Below are 18,621 nucleotides of genomic sequence, written 5' to 3' on the forward strand. Positions count from 1 at the left end.
GTGTTTTCCTCTAACTAGCCCCAAAGACAAGGGTGCTGTCAGAAGCCAAAGTGAAATAGAACCTCTCAGGCTTCCCAGCTTCCCCTGAGGATAGAAAGGATAATTCTAGTTTGGCAGTTTTCAGTCTTGATTTCTCACTATTAATTCCCTTCTCCATATCCTCCCTCACATGCACAACTGCCACCCGTAGTTGGGACAAAACCCCTCCATTTTGGAACAAGGACCAGTCAAAAAGGCTGAAAACCCATTGGCTGTGTCCCCTCAGCCCCTCAGGGGAAGGGACAAGGAAAGTGGTGGGGGTGCTGTGGATGCTGAGGAAAGGGGCTGAGAGGTGAAACGGCCTCCCTGGGCCCTGCTCCCCCCCTTCATCCAGCCCTTTAGGGACCCTCTCATGGAGCCCATCTGGGAGAGGGGCAGGAGATGTTGCAGGAGCCCCGGGGTAGGGTAGGAGATGGGGACAGGCCCGTGGCTGGCACAAGGACAGGGACAGAGACAGGGAATGGGATAGGGACAGGGACAAAGGCAGGCACAGGGAATGACACAGGCAGTGGGACACGACAAGGAAGGGGACAGAGACACTCCCTGGCCCCGCCCCGACCCCGCGGAAAGGGGCGTGGCTCCCCTTTCTCCCCGCCCCCCTTCCCACCGGGTGACGTCACCTCAGACCGCTCCCGATTGGCCCGGCGGGGAGCGTGACGTCGCGGCGTGACGCCATCCCGGCGGCGGGGCCCAGACAAGATGGCGTCGCCCGAGTCCGGCGGCGCCGAGCGGGGCCCGTAGGGACGGACTGGCGGGGACCGCGGGACAGCGGCGGCACAGCGGGGCCGGCGGCCGCAGGTACCGGGCGGGGACGGCGGGGCCGGGGACCGCAGGTGCCGGGCGGGGACAGCGGGGCCGGGGCCCGCAGGTACCGGGCGGGGACAGCGGGGCCGGGGGCCGCAGATGCCAGGCGGGACAGCGGGGAGGGGCAGGCGGTGCTGGTGGTACCGGTCCCCTCGCAGCGGGGCCTGGACGTGGGGACCGGAGCCGGACCGCGCTCCTTCTCCCCCTCCTCCGGGGTCAGGGACCGTCCGCCCCCGCCCGGCTCAGCGGGACAGGGGCAGGTCGGGCCCGGGGGTGACGCTCCTGCTTTCCAGCAGTTTCCGGGATTGTCGGAGTCCGGGGAATGTCTCTCTGCTTAATAACCGCTGATGAGTTCGCCCTTGCTGAGTTTGCCCGGCTGCTGTTGAAATCGGAGTGAGCGTTTGGAGTCCGTGGCGCTGGGAGGTGCCCCCTCGCAGTAACTTAAACCCGTCAAGAACAAAAACATCCGATTTTTGTTTGGGGGTGTGGTGCTTGTCGAGGCTGCCTCCAGGTAACTTGTTAGTTTCTGTCGCTTGAGCACTGTGGGTTTTTACAGCACATCTTCCCTGTGCCGCTTGTGACTTCAGACTTCTAAACCACTGCTAAATCGCAGAGTGATCACTCTTCGATTGCATCTCCTTTAAGGATGAGGAGCCAGTTGTCTTCACTTCATGGGTCACAGGCCTACACTTCCTTCTCTATGCTCATCACCTATTTCTGGGTCTTTTCTTCTGTTCTGCTTTTGAGTGTCTCTCTCTCTGCATTTGAGATGCAGACATCCCACGGTTATATGCATTGGTGTAAGAATACTTCAGTTTTGTAGTTTCTGACTTCCTGGTAGTGCTTAGTGTTCTGTTTAGCTCGGTGCTTACCAGAAGTTAAACATTTAACACTTTTATGAAGCTATTCTGTGTAATTCAAGGGCTGTTTCCCTGTGTTTTGATAGCTCAAAATTTATCATTTTTAAAGGCAAAGTTAGCTTTCTTTGGGGTTTTCTTTAATTAGTAAAAGAAATTACAGTAGTTGGAAATGAATAATCACCTTTTCAACTGTTTTTACTCTTCACATCATCAAAAATTCCAAACAAGTGAAAAAAAACCCCAGTCTTACAGAAGTCTTATGACGTGTCCTCTGTCTCATTAGAATAGAGATAACCAAGTGGACTCTGGCACTTGGCTGTGAAACTAACATTGCTACTCTCTCGGACTCAGTGAAATGTTTCTGTCCTGGATTTAAGCATATGAGCGTTGCCAAAGTGAGGAGCTGGGCTGTGAGTGGTGAAGTCACTTCAGTGGCTGTGCTCCCGATGGAAGGAAGGCATGCTGCATCCCACAGCCTGTCACGGGGTTAAGAGGCTTCTGTGGGTGCTTGGTGAGGGGAATCTTACTCCAGCTGTGGCCCAGGGTGTTAGGGAAAAAGAGGAATTGCTGCAGTTGGCCAGACCTCTTCCTCACCTTCCTTCCCTTACCACCCTTGGAGTGTTTCTGCAACTCCTGCAGCTGCTTGTTTCCTGGCATTTTTCAGGGGAGAGGAGGGGGAAAAAACTCTTTTGCCCTTCTGCTGCCATTTTCTCCGTAGGGAACAGTGATCTGTGTGGAGCTCTGTCGTACCCAGGGCAGTGGGATGGGCTGAGCTGTCCCCTGTGGCAGCAGCAGGGCCGGGCTAGGCCGATGTGTTCGAGGCTATGAGTGGTGTGGTGTTGGATTGCAGCACCGCGCAGAGCTGCTGCTTGATGACCTCAGTTTCCTGTGCTCACAGAGCTCCGATTCAAAGGGAGCAGTGCTGCTTTAGGGTGACTTAAACCTTTTAGGCAACAACCTTAATTCTAAAGGTAGGGGGACAGAAAGCAGGCAATTTTTAAACAGCTTTTGCAACTTGTGGGTTTAGTCTCAGAAACAAAACTGAAAGTGGTTGTCCTTTCCTTCCTTCACTGTTTGTGTGTGGCCTCCACTGCTTGATACCTCCTTTTGTTTGGTTGGTTTTTTTCCTTGTATGGGTGCACTGTGGAGTCAGAGGAGAAGCTGCAGCTACTAAGGTCAGACACTGCATAAGTCAAGTGTGAGCAGAAACAAAGGCACATGAAACTTCAAAAGGAAAACCAGGGAAATCTCAGGTAGAAGATATGTGAATCAGTAAGTGTTAGTTTCTTCAGAATATTCAAAGAGTATACTGATCATCTCAGAGACTTACTGTATAGTCTGTGTTGATGGATAGAAAAATCATAAGGGTGAAAAATAGTCACAAACACGTGGAAGAGCTCCATCTCTGTTACTCACGTGATGTTTTGCAGTGCCCAGTGCTTGCTATCCTAGAGATAAAAACCTGTAACTAACAGAAGAGGAGTCAGGTTTCTGGACCAATCCAGCATCATCCAACTGTCATGCTCGCAGCTGAAGCTGTTTTGGCTGGTGCTGGTGGCAAAAGTGCTATAATGACACAGAAAGTATCACCTTACTCGTTCTTCTTTTTAATTGTGTAAGATAATGGTTTTCTGTTGCTTCCACAAGCTGTAGGGATTGATAATTCAGACATGCAGTATTGTTGTCCTTGTCCACTCTCTGTATAATAAGTTTTTACAGCAGCCTGTTCCTGTATTTTGTAATTGATGCTGGGTTGAATGTTTTGATAAATTGGTCTGTGAGAAATTTAGTTTTACTTATTAGACAGAACTTCTATCCAGCCTTTCTGGCATTTGGTTTCTAGCATAATCACTCCTAGTCTTTTCAATCATGAATTCGAGAGCTTCAGCTGTCATTTTGCAAGGATCTCTACCTAGAGGCATGTCTATCTATTTAAAATTGGCCAGTACAATTCAGATCAATGTCAGTGTAAAGAGGGTCTAGTGGAGCTGTAATTGGAAAGCTCTGAAGATGTTTTGGAAAACAGTTGTTTGAAGGAAAGGCAAAGAGGGGTTGTTTATAAATAGTTTTCTTGTTTGAAAAAGTAGGTCTTCTAGGATGCATCAAAGGTTCGTTTCTCTTCACAGCATTGTGTGTGCTTGCTGTGATAACTGGGAAGGCAACACTATTGATCTTGCAGCACTTACCACCCTGCAGTCGATTGATCGATCGATCTCGATCGTTGGGATTATTGCAGCTGATTGATACAAGCCTGAACTCACAGTTGTGTGTTAACTGCTTAGGTAGGTAATCCTCTCTGGTATGCAAGTGCATTGCTTAATGCTTTGACCCTCTGACTTGGTTTGAATAAGCTCATGTTCTGTGTCCCTAATGACCTTTTCCAGTCAGTATAGTCCTGTGTTGAGGTCTCCATCAGAAACTGAGCTGAGGAGGGGCTTTCCCTCTTTCCCTCTCTTAAATCATTAAGTTTATTCCAAATCCTTTCTTGTGCAGGGAAAGCATTTCCTAAAATGCTAAGAAATAGTTTTTCCTGTGGTTGGGAAACTTTTAAAGGACAGCTTGTATGTCCAGAATTTGTTGTGCATTTATTTGTTGTTGTTGTTGGTTTTTTTATGTGTGTGTTTCTTTTTTTTTTTTATTTTTTTTTTAATTTATTTTTTATTTTTGAAAGCTACAAGGTCTTTCCAGAATCCTTTAAGCTTGTAGTGTACATGAAACACAGAATTATTTCAAAAGGGGAATGCAATGTCATTGCTCTGATCTAGGCTTAAATGTTTATTTCTAGAAGGAAAGCAGATTGGTCCAAAATGCCACATTGCATTAGCAGTATTACAGTTTCTAACTAACCGAGCTCGTATTTTCACAGCTTCATTTTGTGTCCCAAACTCTTACACAAGAGTAACACTTGAAATTGGAAGAATATGAATCCTATCCAAGGAGTAGTCAGTTCTTCATTTGGAAGATGGTCTAAATATGAATACACTTAATCTACTTAGGTACTGATTGCTGGTATAATGGAAAGTAGTAGTAAAGGGTTGTGAGCTCCTGTCTGGTCTGTGTTGCTGGAGTTCTTGGTAACTATGTACTGGATTATGTGAGAGATTTTATTTAAGCCCCTTCCTAATGTATATGTTTGTGCTTTGACATCTCTAGGGTAGCAGCAGAGGAAGCCCTGACTGAAATGCCTGTTGAGATTTAAGCCCTGGTTTTGGGAGGGTGGATTTCTGACAGTGCCTGTTACAAGTTGTGCTGTGTCACAGTTTAGCCCTGTGCTTAATCTGGGCGCAGAGATGTGCTTATGTGTTCAATTTGATTTGCCTCATCAATTCTGAACTTTAAAATAAAGCTAGATTCCTATCTTATTAACACTCTGCAAAGTAATTGTAAGAACATTAAGTATTTCCTTTTGTGATACAGCAAAGCCACACTGGGATCCACCCTAATGACTAATACCATCATGTGGTGTCCTTGCATAGTAGTGTGTAAAGATTTGACTTAGAAATATAGGAGGCATATGTACCAGGGAAAAGACTTTATGTGAATAAAATCACCTTTAATTATCTGGAATAAAATTGTGTTTGGTGGAAAAGGACAGAAAAGCTTTATGCTGCGTAGCCTCTGAGAAAAGAATGTGCTCTTAATCTTTTAATTAAGTATTATGTCACCACAAGCAGCTTGTTGCCAGTCTGTTTGACTTCTTGGTAGAAAATAGGTGAAAGATTATTGAGTTTCATTTTGGTTGCTGTCTTTGTAACAGTATAAAAAAAACCTTTTCAGAAAGTACCTTTATATTCTTTGTTGGGAAGAGGGGAGTGAGTGAAAAACCTTCCTGCAGTTACAGGCTTTGTTCTCGTTTGTAGGAGGGAGTTTAATACACGTTTTCTCTTTGCTCAACTGGAAATCTTATGCCTTCCTAGATCACTGAATGCCTGTGCTTAGTAATGTCATGTCCCCTTTGCAAAGAAAATTCAAGAAAAGATGGTAAAAAGCTTTTTGCTTTTAAGTAACACTGTAGAATATTTCTTAATTTGTGTGCAAAGGGAAAGCTAGTAATTTCAAGTGTGAACATAAAAATAATACTGTTATGGCCTGTAATCTCAGCTGCATGAAGATCTTCAACTAGAAAAGCAGTTAATAAATGCAGCTTCCAGAATCCGCTATCGAATTATAAGATGAAAGATAGGTGAAGGAAGAGGTTGAGTTTGACATGAGTGGCCAAACTGCTCTAAGCTGCTTTTGGAGCCGGGGGTGGGCTCTAGAAACAGACATTTGTTTGGCAGAATGGACGTCCAGGCTGGTTTTGTGACATGGTAGTGTCATCCTGTTCATACTGACCTTCTGTGTTGCATACAGGAGTAGTACCCAGTTCTGAAGGGCTGCCTGTCTCTGGGGGTGTTCTGTGTGTGTTACGACAGTGGAGATGAACGCTTGAAATATAACCATATTTAGTGAAGAGATCTGGCTGTACTCTGGCTAAACTGATTGTAGCTCCAAGTAGTGTAAAGGTCTTCTCACTTTCCCTTTAATTTGGGAGAAAAGTTGTGTATCCGTTTTATGACAAGCTTCCTTCAAGGCATATTTCTCATGAAATTTAATGTTCCTGCAGGAATCTAAATGTATTGCTCATGTGCTGTCATTTGGCAGCACTTTAGGGATTAATTCCCTAAAGTAAGCTGGATTGAATCAGACATATGGGTTATGAGAGAGGTAGACTGGGACTGATTCTCAGGTTACAGGAGAATATCTGGTATCTCAGCTGGGGAGTGGCCAGCCCATACTCTTTCCACTTTCCTTCTAAAAAGCCAAAAAATTGTCTTGCTGCCCTGTCACAGTTATAATGGTCCACTGAGAAAGATCTCTGTGCTGTCAGCAGCCCCGTGTTGTTGCCAGTCTGTTGAAGGTTTGGAGAGGAGAAGCCGTGACTCTGGGGTGGTCATGGGGCAGTCTCATCCATCAGCCTCTTCTGGTCTAGTTATAAAATAGAAGTAAGGCTGGATTGCTGAAGCTGAGTCAGATCTGTCAAAATGTCCTGAGGAAATGAAGCTAATGTGTCTCTGAGGGTTTCTTTCACACATAAAATGAGCCGTTTCTGTTTAGTTATTCATTGCTTTAAGTGTTCTGGGGGCTGCATTCATTACTGTAGCTGCTGAAGAAATTTCTGATGTGCAGGGAAAAAGTTTATACCACTAAGTAAGAATGGATATACGGTATATAGACTTAAATTAAAGTGGTAACTTAGAAATAAAGTTTGAACTAAACCGAAATTCATGTTCAAATCCAGAAGAGCATCCTTAAGGCTTTAATAGTAAGATAAGAAAAGACTGGATAGGAGTGATTTGATAGAGAAGATTGGGGTGACAAAGATACTGGTGCAAATGAAAGAATGTAGTGAGATTCCTGAGGTAGCTGTGGGTTTGGGTTTTGGGAAACACAGGTTTTGTTCTGACTTTACTGGCTGAGCTGGATGACTGTGGGTAAACACCTTCAGGTTTGTGCTTTATTCCTCATACCTGCAAAAGAGGAATAATTTTACTGCTGGTTAAGTGCCTTGACAGGTGTTTTGAAGCTGTGTATGAGAACGGAGGCAGTGCTGAAGGTGTAAGGGAATTTCAGTAAAACTGCTTTCCACTCAGGGGAAAGGTAATGAATGAAAAGTATGTGTATGTGTGTAATTCCTGGCATTATAAATATTATGTAGCTTTCTAGATTTCGTCTGAAAGCAGTCTTTCTGTGGCTTTGGTTTTCTTTTCTATTTTCAGTTCCACTTGAGCACCAAGGGCTCAGTCTCCATACGCCCTGATAGTTGGGAGGCTTGGAATTGTGTGTGTGTGTCTGTTGCTCCCGGCACCTTGGGAGTCTCTGGATTTTTCTCTGTGCATTTGTGATAGAAGGTTCACTCTGTGTTTGTAGTGAAGTGCAGACTTCTAGTCTACATCAGTCCTTAAACTTATCTGCTCAAAGATTAACTGCAAGTATAGGATTGCAGTGCTGGGAGGACAAACTGAACTGTTTTACACAGAAAGCAGACCTCTTCAGTTATTGTTTTCTTAGTTTTTTGTTGGTGTTTTTTTGTTTTGCTTTTTTTTTAAGTGAGGAAATTGAAATCTTTAAACTCATTTTATGTGGAAACAGTTGAAATTAAGGTAGGTGGGTAAGGAGGTTAATTTATGATGCTTAGGGATCTACTAAGTATCTTGTCTGACTGTGGAGGGGAGGGAGAAATGATACCTGTGCTATGGAAAGGCTTTCTGAAGCAGTGTATACAGATGAGTGTAGCAGCTGAAGCATCCTTCAAAGTTACACCCCAGGAACTGGGTAGTTGCTCTTCTTTCCTTCTGAGGATGAGGATTGTCTGCATGTTTATATATCTTCCTTGCTGATAACCTCAGCTGTAGCAGTTGCACATATAGAGTAAACCTGGTTTAACAGGTGTACTGACTTTTCCCCTCCTGTTTGTCTTCCATTCCTGAGCTTTTCCATCTGCTGTTGGATTATAGGCTGAACCATGTTCCCATTTAAGCACTTGTATTTTAACAGAGGGGTCTTTCCTGTTGGAGAACTCCAAAATCAGGAGATTCCAAGGAAGATGTTTCTGCTCGGGACTGACTATGGTGCCTTCAGGTAGCATAGGACACTGAGGTTTTCTAATGTACAACATGACAAGTGGCTCATTTACTTATCGTGTTCTTGTAATACATCCACTGTAGCTGGGGTCAACCTCAGTTTCACTTTGCTGCTCAAAGGTAAATTTTTACTTTTCTACACTAGACAGTCTTGCTCAAAACAAGTTACCTTCCTGTGCTCCCAAAGAACTCAGTTCCAGGAGTGTACTCAGTGTGGATACCCCCAGTTTGCAGAGTCTGTTCAGGTATCTGCTGCTGTTGTCATGTGTCAGAGCATTTGTTTTTTTGATAGCTGGTAATGATGGTTCTGTTTCTGTGTGTTTTTTAAAGAGCTGAGCACAATCTTTACTACCAGCTCTGGCCTTCTCTAAAGTGAACAAGCCTTTTCAAGAAACAATTAAGAAGTTACTATTCACTTTAAAATAATTTCCTGTTCTTAATGCTCTGTTAGGCACCATTTCCATGTTTAATTAAAACTAGTTAAACTTACTCATTTAGAATACGACTTCTGCTGGTGGAATTTAATTTGGTGTTGTCTACCAATAGTATTTCCCATGTATGCTGTCTTTTTAATGCAGTCATTCAATCCTGTTTGGATTGAGTGGAAAAACATGGAAGCAGGCTCGACTGGTACTGTGTTTGGAGACATAGTTTGGTTCTTGTTTAGGCATTACTGCAATAGGACCATCTTTTGCAGTGCTGGATGCACTTTTTTTTATATTTTAGTTTGATTCCTTTGCTCTGTTGAGTTAATCTGGGAAGGAGTATGTCCTTGCTGAGGCCTCAGCTCAGCAAATTTTTTACAGGAGCTAGAGTGAGTGTTCACCTTCTGTAGTAGTCTGTTAGTTTTATCCTTCAGTGCAGCAAAACCTGGTGTTTTTGTTTTTTTTTTTTTTCAGATGTGTACTTCTGTTTGTGCTTATTTTCTTGTCTCAGTCTTGGTAAGATGGGTTGGATGAAGACAGATACCTGTTGGCTCTATAGGAGTGACACATGAATGGAGGACAAAATGAGCTGGCATTGAAAGCTGAGACTGTGCCAGTGACATGTTAATGTGTGAAACTGCATAAAAAAGTCAAGTAAAGAAAAGTCAAGTAAGAAAAAGTCAAGTAATTATGTGAGGACTGTCACATCTGTAGCACCTGGGACGTAGTTCACATTTCTCACATCAGTGCTGTCAAGGCAAAGGCAAACCAAGCTCACGAGGTATGTTTTGATAATTAGGGAGGTTTGAGATGGTTTGAGCTTATGTTGTCATGTCACAGAAGAGCATTTTGGAGACCACACTTTTCCAGGTATGCTGTGATCAGCTCTTTGGTGCTTCAGAAGGAGGAAGTGTTTAGGACCTCTGTTTCCGCATATCTCAAAGTGTGTGTTTGGAGAAAGAGTAACTGGTGGTGAATAAGGACGTTTCCTGAAAAATGGCAACACTGAGAGATGAAACTGAAAAGAGGGGAGATTGAACATCAGGGAGAAACGAGGGTGGTGAGACACTGGAAAAGGTTGTCCAGGGAGCTTGTGGATGCTCCATCCCTATAAGTGTTCAAGGCTGGGTTGGATGGGGCTTTGAGCGACCTGGTCAAGGGAGAAAGTGACAGAGTGGGTGGAGTAGATGATCTTTGAAGGCCCCTTCCAACCCGAAACATTCAGTGATTGGTGGCTTCTAAATCAAGTGAATCTGCAGGGAATTTGTATTCTCAGAATGTGCTTCTTTTAGCCGCAGTTGTTGAGAGAAATGAGATTAGTGAGACACAGGGACATCACATGGCTGGAGTAGTGCAGCAGTTTTAACCACATGATGGAAAATATCCTGTAGGGAGTGGGAGAAGACCATTGTTGGCCTCTTGTATTTGAACTGAGGGTGCAATCAGGACATGAAGCAGTGGCTCCCATGCTGGATGTCAAGGTTTTAGCCTGCTTGCTGCAGGGCAGGCACCATTGTTTGGAGGTGAAATAGTTATTTTTTCTCTCATTACCACACTGAGTCCTTCTGGGAAAGTATTAAATGTGTGATGAGAGTGGGTAGCTCATGTGACCCAAGTATAAAAGGAAAAGTTGATGCATCTATAGTAGTCTAACACTGACCCCATTATTCTTGTACAGTGCAATAGGCACATATTTTGGCTGAGATCAAATACATGAAATTGCAAGTGATATTTGACCTGCTGGCAGATTTTATTTTTCCCTTTTAAAACTTCTGTCCAGCTTGATTTCTTGCTTGATACTTTTTGTCTGCTTTGTTAAAGTAATTCCATAAGCATTAGTATTTCACCAAATTTCTAACCAAAACCATAATTGCCAACAAATTACATCATTTCTCTTCTGAAATGAAACAGGGAAAATGTGACAGTTGACTACTTAAAAAAATCCATTCCAAAGAAAGCTATATATTTAATTGCTTAGCATGTTTAAATGTATTAAGTTCTGGTTAATAAATGTATATCAAAAGAATATGAATAAATACTAATTGCTTTCTGCAGTAAAATAACTTCAGTTCTTATGTTCGTATTGGGAGTTCTGGTGTGTCCAATGGAGTTCAGCTTGTTTCTAGGTAATATCAGATCAGCCACCTGTCCTCTCTTGATTAAAGAGTATAAGAAGAAAAAGCTTGAAACTGCACAGATGCTATTAATTTTGTATTAAGAAGGGTATGTTCTGATTAATGGCAAAAGCTGTTTTGCTGTGTGTTGGCAGCATTTTGGGAGTGTCTGCCTATCTCTCCTCATTCACAACTGGGACAAGTTTGAAGTATTAATAATATTCAAGTACTTCAGAGACAGCTTGTTACATATTGAAGTACCACTGCAACAAACAGCAGCGTTTTAATTAGCTGATGATGCTGTGGGTTCCGGGCATACATTTTAAGTGTGCAGGTATTCCACTGCTTTTTCACACACTGTTACCAAAAGAACAGAATAAGTGGGCAGTTCTGTTGTTGAAGGTAGCAATTAGCAGACTCTCTCCTTCAAGAAGATTTGTGCTGAAGTATTAGCTTTCTTTTAAAGTGCTGGCATTAACTAGGGAAGTTGGTGCACTGGCCTTGGCTCTGGCTAGTTATAAGGTTGCTGTTTAAGATTTAACTCTTCTGTGTCAGTATGAAATCTCATGCTCATTAAGCTGAAGTAGCTAAAATTGTTAATAGATGCTTCCCATCTGACTGTTTTAAACTCTTGGAACTGGCAGGTATTTCCTATCCAAACTTTAGATACAGGAAAATAGCAGTTAAAAGTAGTTGCTCTGCTCATCAAATTTGTGACTTGTTTCATTTATGCACTGTGAGATTACTGCAGCCCTCACTGGTGGTAGGAGTGCTGGATCATGTTTTCTCACCTTTTTCTGAGAATGTAGGAACTGCATGGCACATTTATATTTTATGCTATGATTTATCACTCAGATTTCTATCTTGCTTCGTTTGTGTCTCAAGGAGGGGAAGATAGTCCCTCTATTTCCAGTTTGCCATCCTTTTTGGTGATTTTTTTTTTTTAGCTTCTAAATTAGTGAAGCTGAACTTGAGAAGAAAAAAAAAGATGTAATCACATCTATTTTCTCCCTCAGCTTTTCTGTTTAGATGATCTGTAAATAATTATTGCACTCTAAAATCCACATCTGCTCTTGGAGTTGACAGAACCTGGGCTATCTTCTTGTTTGCTGAGTTTGGACGTCAGAGGAGTCTTAGATGTTAGTTGCTGGTGGTTTTCTCTTGTGACAGGACTGAGTTTTCTGGGAAGAGTCCTTTTTAAAAGGGTCACCCATTTGCTGCAGCAGTTAAATGTGAATTTAGAGTAGGTGCATCTTCTGTGCTGTTGTTTGGCATGTCAGTGTCTGTCCAAAGGAAAAGCCTACACTCTTTCTGCTTTGACCACAGGGCTACCTGTAAGTGATTTTCTGTCTCCTTATGCTCTTGCTTGTGGAACTTGTATTTTTAGAGGTTTGTGTGGTGTATAAGCTTCAACTGCATTGGAAACCTGTATGACTGGTAAGTCACTGAGTGACTAAAAGACTGGTACATTAGTGTGCTGCATTTCCACAGCCATTGTAGGGTTATCCCTGATTTCTGGGTGAAGGGTATGGCAAATTACCTCATGTCCCAAGTATACAGTCAGGATCTTAAAGGAGGAATAGAGCTGTCTGTTTTCAGTTAAGAGAAAACTAAAACAATCCTTAACCAGCCCAAACAGTATGTGCTTTTAACAAATGCAGTATCTCTGATGAGCAAAGTGGGAGGTGACATGAGGGTAACTAACTACAGGTGTCTGATATTAATGGTGTGAATCCATATGGAACCACAGAGAGATGCCATGATTCTCTGAGAGCTTGTGGAGCTGACTTCCACTTGAACTTCCTACCATCTGAGAGATCCCGAAGCAGAAGGTCTAATTGCCTACAGTGCCACATGAAGCCATGGCACAATCTGAAGAATCAATGTCTCCTAATGTTTTTCGCTGCTAGGAAGATGTTATTGAACATGTAAAGTCCCATAATGCATGCTATTGCCATCACTGGTGTTGTCTTATAATCAAGTAATGTGGTCTGCACACAGACCTGCTCTTAAGGGGTCTTTTCTCCCTACCCTTCCTAGTCACATATTCTGAAAGTGTTTTTTAAAAGTTCCCATTTTCTTGGTTCCTGTCCCTCTGCCCCTCAGTCACTGCACTAGTAATAACAAACTGCATCATTGTAATGTTATAGGCTGCTCTTCAGAGTTAGATCTCTCATCACAGCTGCTTGGATTGTTGATCCACGGGGTTTGTATGCAGCAGGGATACCTCACACTTTCCTGCCTCAGCCTCCTGTTGTCAGTGTAAGCCCTACTCTGCATTTGGTGAAGTGCAGGGTGACCACTTGGACTTGTATCCTATAAGATGAAGATGTCATTAGATTTGTTTTAACCAGTGGCTGTTGAATGTTGGATGGCAACTCCACACCAGTGTTTGCTTGAAGGAGGGTCTGATTTGTTCTCATTGATCTTAAAATGGACCAAGAACCTTCATGTAACTTATCTCCTGGATTGTAGAAACACTTAACAAGAATTACTGTAGTTAGAGTTAAAACTTATGGTTTTTAATTTTCTTTATGGGTTTTTAGTTTTGGAGGATTTTTTTTTTTTTGGTTGATGTGGGTATGTAGTTACAATGCTGTCACATCAAGTTTTACAATAACTTTATCCAAACAGTTGTAACCAGAGGACCAACATCATCCTCTTTTATGCAAGGGGAGTATTTTCGTGTGCGTGTTGTTTGCAGAACTGTTAGAGGTACGAAGCAGAAGCAGTTGCTGCAGATTTTGGGGGGATGTCATCTATTTGGATACTGCAGTTAATGAACATAGTATCTGTTTTGTACTGTAGTAAACTGATCGGCTCTTTGCTGTCAGTCCACATAAGAGATCTCAGTTGCGTGGCAATGGCTGAACACTTACGGAGGTGGGAAGCTTTGATATGAGAATCTTAACTTTTGTTTTGTCTTAGCAACAGGCACTGTTGACTTCTTTTTTTGCTGTTTGAGGCTATATACAGAATCCTCATGTTGGTTCTAGCTTTTCACTTGCACTGAAACAAGTAGTGTGGTGAAAACTGAAACTACTGTCTAAATTTTGGACACCTGTGACCCTTCGAATCAAACTGCTTTCACTTTTTCTCTTTTCTTTCCTGTAAAATCAGTAGTAGTTCTTGAATGTAATATAGACAGAGAAAAAAAAAATCTTTTCTTTTTGACTTTTTCAGTATTTTTGTAGTTTTTAGAGTGAATGATGCATCCTTATAGTGTGTAGACTACATGATGTGTATTAGCAGGTAAAATGGAAATTGCAAGATCCAGTTTCTCTTCTCTGAAAATCATAGAGGTGGTTGATTTCATTATGGTTTATAACTCAAGGCATTTTGGTTTTCTCTGACCCATAAGGAGTACATTTTTCATTTATCTTAGTCTTAGGGGGAAGTTACTTCAGAGAATTCACATAGTCTGGAATCAGGACATATTTGCAATCCAGAATCAGGGATCTAGCAACAAGAGTCCATCTCTTGGCGAATAGTCAAATTGGTCTGAGTTATCACAGATAAAGCAGTTACAGGTATCATTCTATAGGTAAGATTCTTCCAAGTTGTCCAGTCAGAGCTCTTTCAGAAGAAAAGGAATGTAGATATAAGCTTCAGGGAAAACACCAGTAGAAGAAACATTGATCTAAGAATTAAAAACCACCCCAACTTCCCAGCAGCTCCCCATGAGTCACTCTTTATAATAATTTCTTTGCTCTGGTCTGTTGATGACACTCTCCCTTTGGCATTGCTTCCCTGCACCAAGTCATGCTTCTCTTTGTTCTCCTTGTCTGGCAGCACAGCGAAATGTCATTCAGGTTTAAGTGATGACGTGTCCGGTGGATTGCCCTGGTCACCTCTGTGCCGTCCCTTCAAGCCTTTCCATCTTGTCACCTCTCTTTGTGCTAATTATTTCTGTCATTGGTTTTGCCTTGTCACTTCTCCTGTTTCTGCATTTTTTTGTTGTTGTTGTGGTGGTGGTGGTTTTCTTCCTGTCCTCCCTGTACTTCTGTCATGGCTACTCTGAGGTCCTCTGTCCTAATCCTGGGCTCTGCTACACTGCGTTCCTTGGGCTGGCTGGTTTCTAGGAATGTTGACCTGCTACCTCACTGTTACTGTCAGAAAAATAATACAGATGGGAAGGGGGGAGTTCACATCAGGTTGCTTCAGTTGCTTGTAACTTTTAGGCACTTGTAGCCATGGTTTTCTCTTTAGAGGGTTGGCCAGAACCAAGAATGAGGAAATGTGGCTAGGGAGAGCCACAGAGCCAGAAGAGAGGTGGCAGTAAGAACACCCTCTAGTATTACACAACTAGCTGTTTTCCCTAGGCTAGGAAAAGTGTTGAGAAAGGTTACATGCAGTAGAGTGGGTCTTTTGCCAATTTGCAGTGTGCAGTAAAGCATCAGGCCAAAATTTGTGCCACCACATGCTGTTACCACGGGTGCCTTTGAGCATTCCGTTCTGGAGACTGGAGATGAAAGGGAAGATTGATAGGGCTGCAGTTGTCCATCATCTGGTTTGGAGTAAGGCTTTGGAAGTAGGTCCTTTAAATTTCTACGAGTGGTACCAAAAATAAGCAAACTTTTACTGCACACTGTAATGGATGTTCAGGTAACGCCCAGAAGCATAGTAACAATAGTAACAATATCAGTAACGTTCTAATGGGCTGCAAGTACTTTTTTCCCAACCAGGAGGACAGAGCAACAGCAAGATGCTTGTAACAGTGGTCCCTGAATAGTCTATCAAATCTGATTAGTCACAAGACACTATTTTAATTAAACCTTCTTTGGGAAGGGGGTGATGAAACGTGGCTGGCAGCCTATTTTTGTGTTACTGTATGTGGTGCTTCACAATTCTGTTTGCTGACAAGTGCCTTCTGCAGTAATGGTGTCTTAAGTGCACGCTCACAGTGCATCAGCAAGAACTGGTGTGATATCATCTCAAATGGTACCTCAGTCTAAAGGGTGACTATCTCTGGAAATGGTCCATTTCATGACTAGCTTGCTGTCGATGTGTCTTAGCTAGTTCTGTAGTTAAATAAGGGGTTACATATGGCAGGGGAATCATTTTCCCCACTGCACCCTGAAATTAATGCAAATGCCAAGTCTGCACTAGGATTTTACTACAGGATTGACAACAAAAGCAAGATACATATTGCTTATGTGAGGTATTTTGACACTGAGACTTGATGCAATTCCAGATGGATATGCTACTGCAAAACTCCCTGAAAGTTAGATGTTTGGGTTTGGCTCAGTGGGATTTTTACACCAATGTCCCTGGAGCAGTAAGCTGTAGTAACTGGTGCTGCACTGAGAACTCCTGTGTCAGTTAAGTTGGGAAAGTGAGGAGTTTACTTCCTCTCATTGGAAGTTCTTAAATTCTATGGAGAAAGGACCACTTGCTCTTCAGTCTGAGGTAGTAACTAGAAGAAAGAACTTGGAGAAACTAAAAGAAGTGTGTGTAGGCTTTGTCCCAAGTTCAGTGGATGGTGGACAGCCACGGTATGGGATTGCAGGCAGTGCCACAGTGTCCGGCAGCAGACAGAGGACTGGTGAGGCACGTGAAGTCTGTACGATTTCACTTGGCTTTTTCAGTAATAACAAACCCAGCTGATGTCTTAATTGCTACTCTCACATAGAGAAACCAGCAACACAGCAGCTTGTCTGGCAGCGTGATCAGGGTCTGAAAGTACAGCTATTTCACGTGCTGTTGTCTGCAGTCTGGTCTCCTCTGCGGCTCTGGGACCAGTAAAGCTCGTTCAGCTCCAGTGGTTGACATGCAGCTCTGCTGCGTGGTCTGGTGGCTTTGCCCTTGACATGCTTCCTGAGATGGTAGGCTTGGCACTGCTTCACCTCCTTTTGTTTTGTTTGCTTCTGAGAAGCAGTTGCCAGCAGGTGCCAAAACGAGTTTTCTGGGCTTAGTGGAATAGTTTTGGATATAATACCAGTGGTGAGAAGAGGCTGGTAAACATTGAGCAGGATGACACACAGGTTATATGTCCGAGGTGCAGCTGGACTTACCCAGCATGACTCACTTCCCCATGGGCTGTTGTCTCTTGAAGTCTGGTTGCACCCAGGTGATCCTTGTACGCTTTGGCTTTAGCCCTGTGCTGAATTCCCGTTAGCCAGTAGGGCTGGTTCACCTGTTGCTTTCAACATAACCTTGAAAGGGACCTTTGCACAGCAAAAGGGAGTTTGCTAAAGTGCTTGTAACTGGTCCTCCTTGTTCCCAGTCCTGTCAGCAGCAGCAAGGAAGAATAGCTAAGCTGTCTCTGTAATCCTCACCTTATGACTCCCTTCCTTTAAGGTAATATTTGCAGTTGGAATCTGCAGTGGAAACAGTGAGGCTGAGTCCTTGACTGGGGAATGATCTGCCCCGCGTGCTCTGCTGCCCCTGGGGATGTACCAGAGAGCTCCATGTTTTTGAAGACCAGCTGTTGGCCATTTCAGTCTATGAGCTGGAGGGTTTCAGGAACAAAGGGCAGCTCTGATTCCTTGTAATGCATAATGTCACAAGGATCACTTAAAAATTCAGTTATTCAAAGAGATAGATCTTGTGATTTCCTTCTAATCTAGCAAAAGAATCAGTTATGTTATTGAATATAACATAAGCATCCTGGAGCAGGGATTTACCTGACAACTAATTAGACAGATAATTTTATCTTGAGCAACTCTTTTCTCAGGGCAGGACTACTCTGTGTTTAAAAGCTGTCTAGGCACTCTGTGTTTAACATCTTGCATCTAAATTTTATAAGTTTTTAGTAAATTCTGTGGGGAGTGGATGAGCCCTCTTTTTTACCAGTGTTTTCTTGTGTGTATCCAAAAGTATCTTCCTAATGGTACCATTTATTGTGTACCTGTGTTGTGCATTACCCAGTGTGTCTAGACAAGTGCCTGACTGGCTAACTGACTGTGTGCCCAGTATGGTAGTATCCCTTTTTAGAGCCGCAGGGATTAAACTGAAGAGGATCAATGTGGTATTTCCAGTAGGAAGAGCTATTCTTAATGCCAAGGGAAGCAGGGTGTGCTCCATGGGGCTGGGAGAGAGCGGCCTCCGAGTGCTGTGATCTGGAACTCTGTCTTCCTGATCAACCAGGTTGTGTCTGGTTGCTGGTTTGTTTGGGGTTTTGTGGTTTGGTTAGTTGTTTTTGCCTTTTAGATTGGCAGATCCTGGGCTAAGTTATTTGTCTGCTCAGTTGGTTCTCAAGGTTGTAAAATAAGTTTGCTTGTCTATCTCGGGAACAGGCACATCAAGTGTCTGCAACGTGTTCCCTAACCTAGAGGTAAGACACTGAAACAGCGTAGACTTGATCTGTGCTACATATATGAAGTTGTTAAAGCTGTTTTAAAATGTTTTTCAGGTTCTAAATGGCTTCTAAGAAGTTGGGATCCGACTCTCATGGTAAGTGAAATTTGGCATCCTTGTCTTTTCAACAGGATAAATTCTACTGCTGCTGCTGACTGATGTCCCAGCCTAGACAGTCCATATAGACTAATCTGTTTAGCCACTGAGTAGTTTTTTCGTTAGGAATGAACTGCCTTGGCTTCCTTCTGTAATAGTTGCTTGCTGGTGCTTTGTGTGCTTGTTCTCTGATTGAACTGAAATTCAGCCTGTGACTATTCCCTACTCTCATGGCAGAGTTAAATCTTCCCCTTATCCCACTTACTCCCTTCAAAATCAAAGCTGAACTGCAGTTGTGAGACTGCTCTGATGTTTGCTGAAGTGGATGCTGGAGCTGTAGCATCTTCCTATGGAAGTCATA

At 43.1% G+C, this 18,621-nt stretch overlaps 1 protein-coding gene across 6 annotated transcripts in view; it reads left to right on the forward strand.

The window, feature by feature from the left end:
* The first annotated feature begins 695 nt into the window (after positions 1–695).
* UBAP1 (ubiquitin associated protein 1) overlaps positions 696–18,621 on the forward strand; it is a 34,453-nt gene continuing 16,527 nt past the window's right edge. The window contains exons 1-3 of one of the 6 annotated variants that reach the window (XM_032676926.1): positions 697–837; positions 2,853–2,956; positions 18,220–18,260. In XM_032676926.1, coding sequence (XP_032532817.1) covers positions 18,227–18,260 — 34 coding nt within the window. In that variant the 5' untranslated portion in view covers positions 697–837; positions 2,853–2,956; positions 18,220–18,226. Of the gene's footprint in view, positions 838–1,139; positions 1,355–2,852; positions 2,976–18,219; positions 18,261–18,621 lie in introns of those variants that run through there. The other 5 variants (XM_032676927.1, XM_032676928.1, XM_032676925.1 and 2 more) reach the window with 5 other exon arrangements.

This window comes from Chiroxiphia lanceolata, chromosome Z, assembly GCF_009829145.1.
Source record: "Chiroxiphia lanceolata isolate bChiLan1 chromosome Z, bChiLan1.pri, whole genome shotgun sequence".
Lineage (NCBI taxonomy): Eukaryota > Metazoa > Chordata > Aves > Passeriformes > Pipridae > Chiroxiphia > Chiroxiphia lanceolata.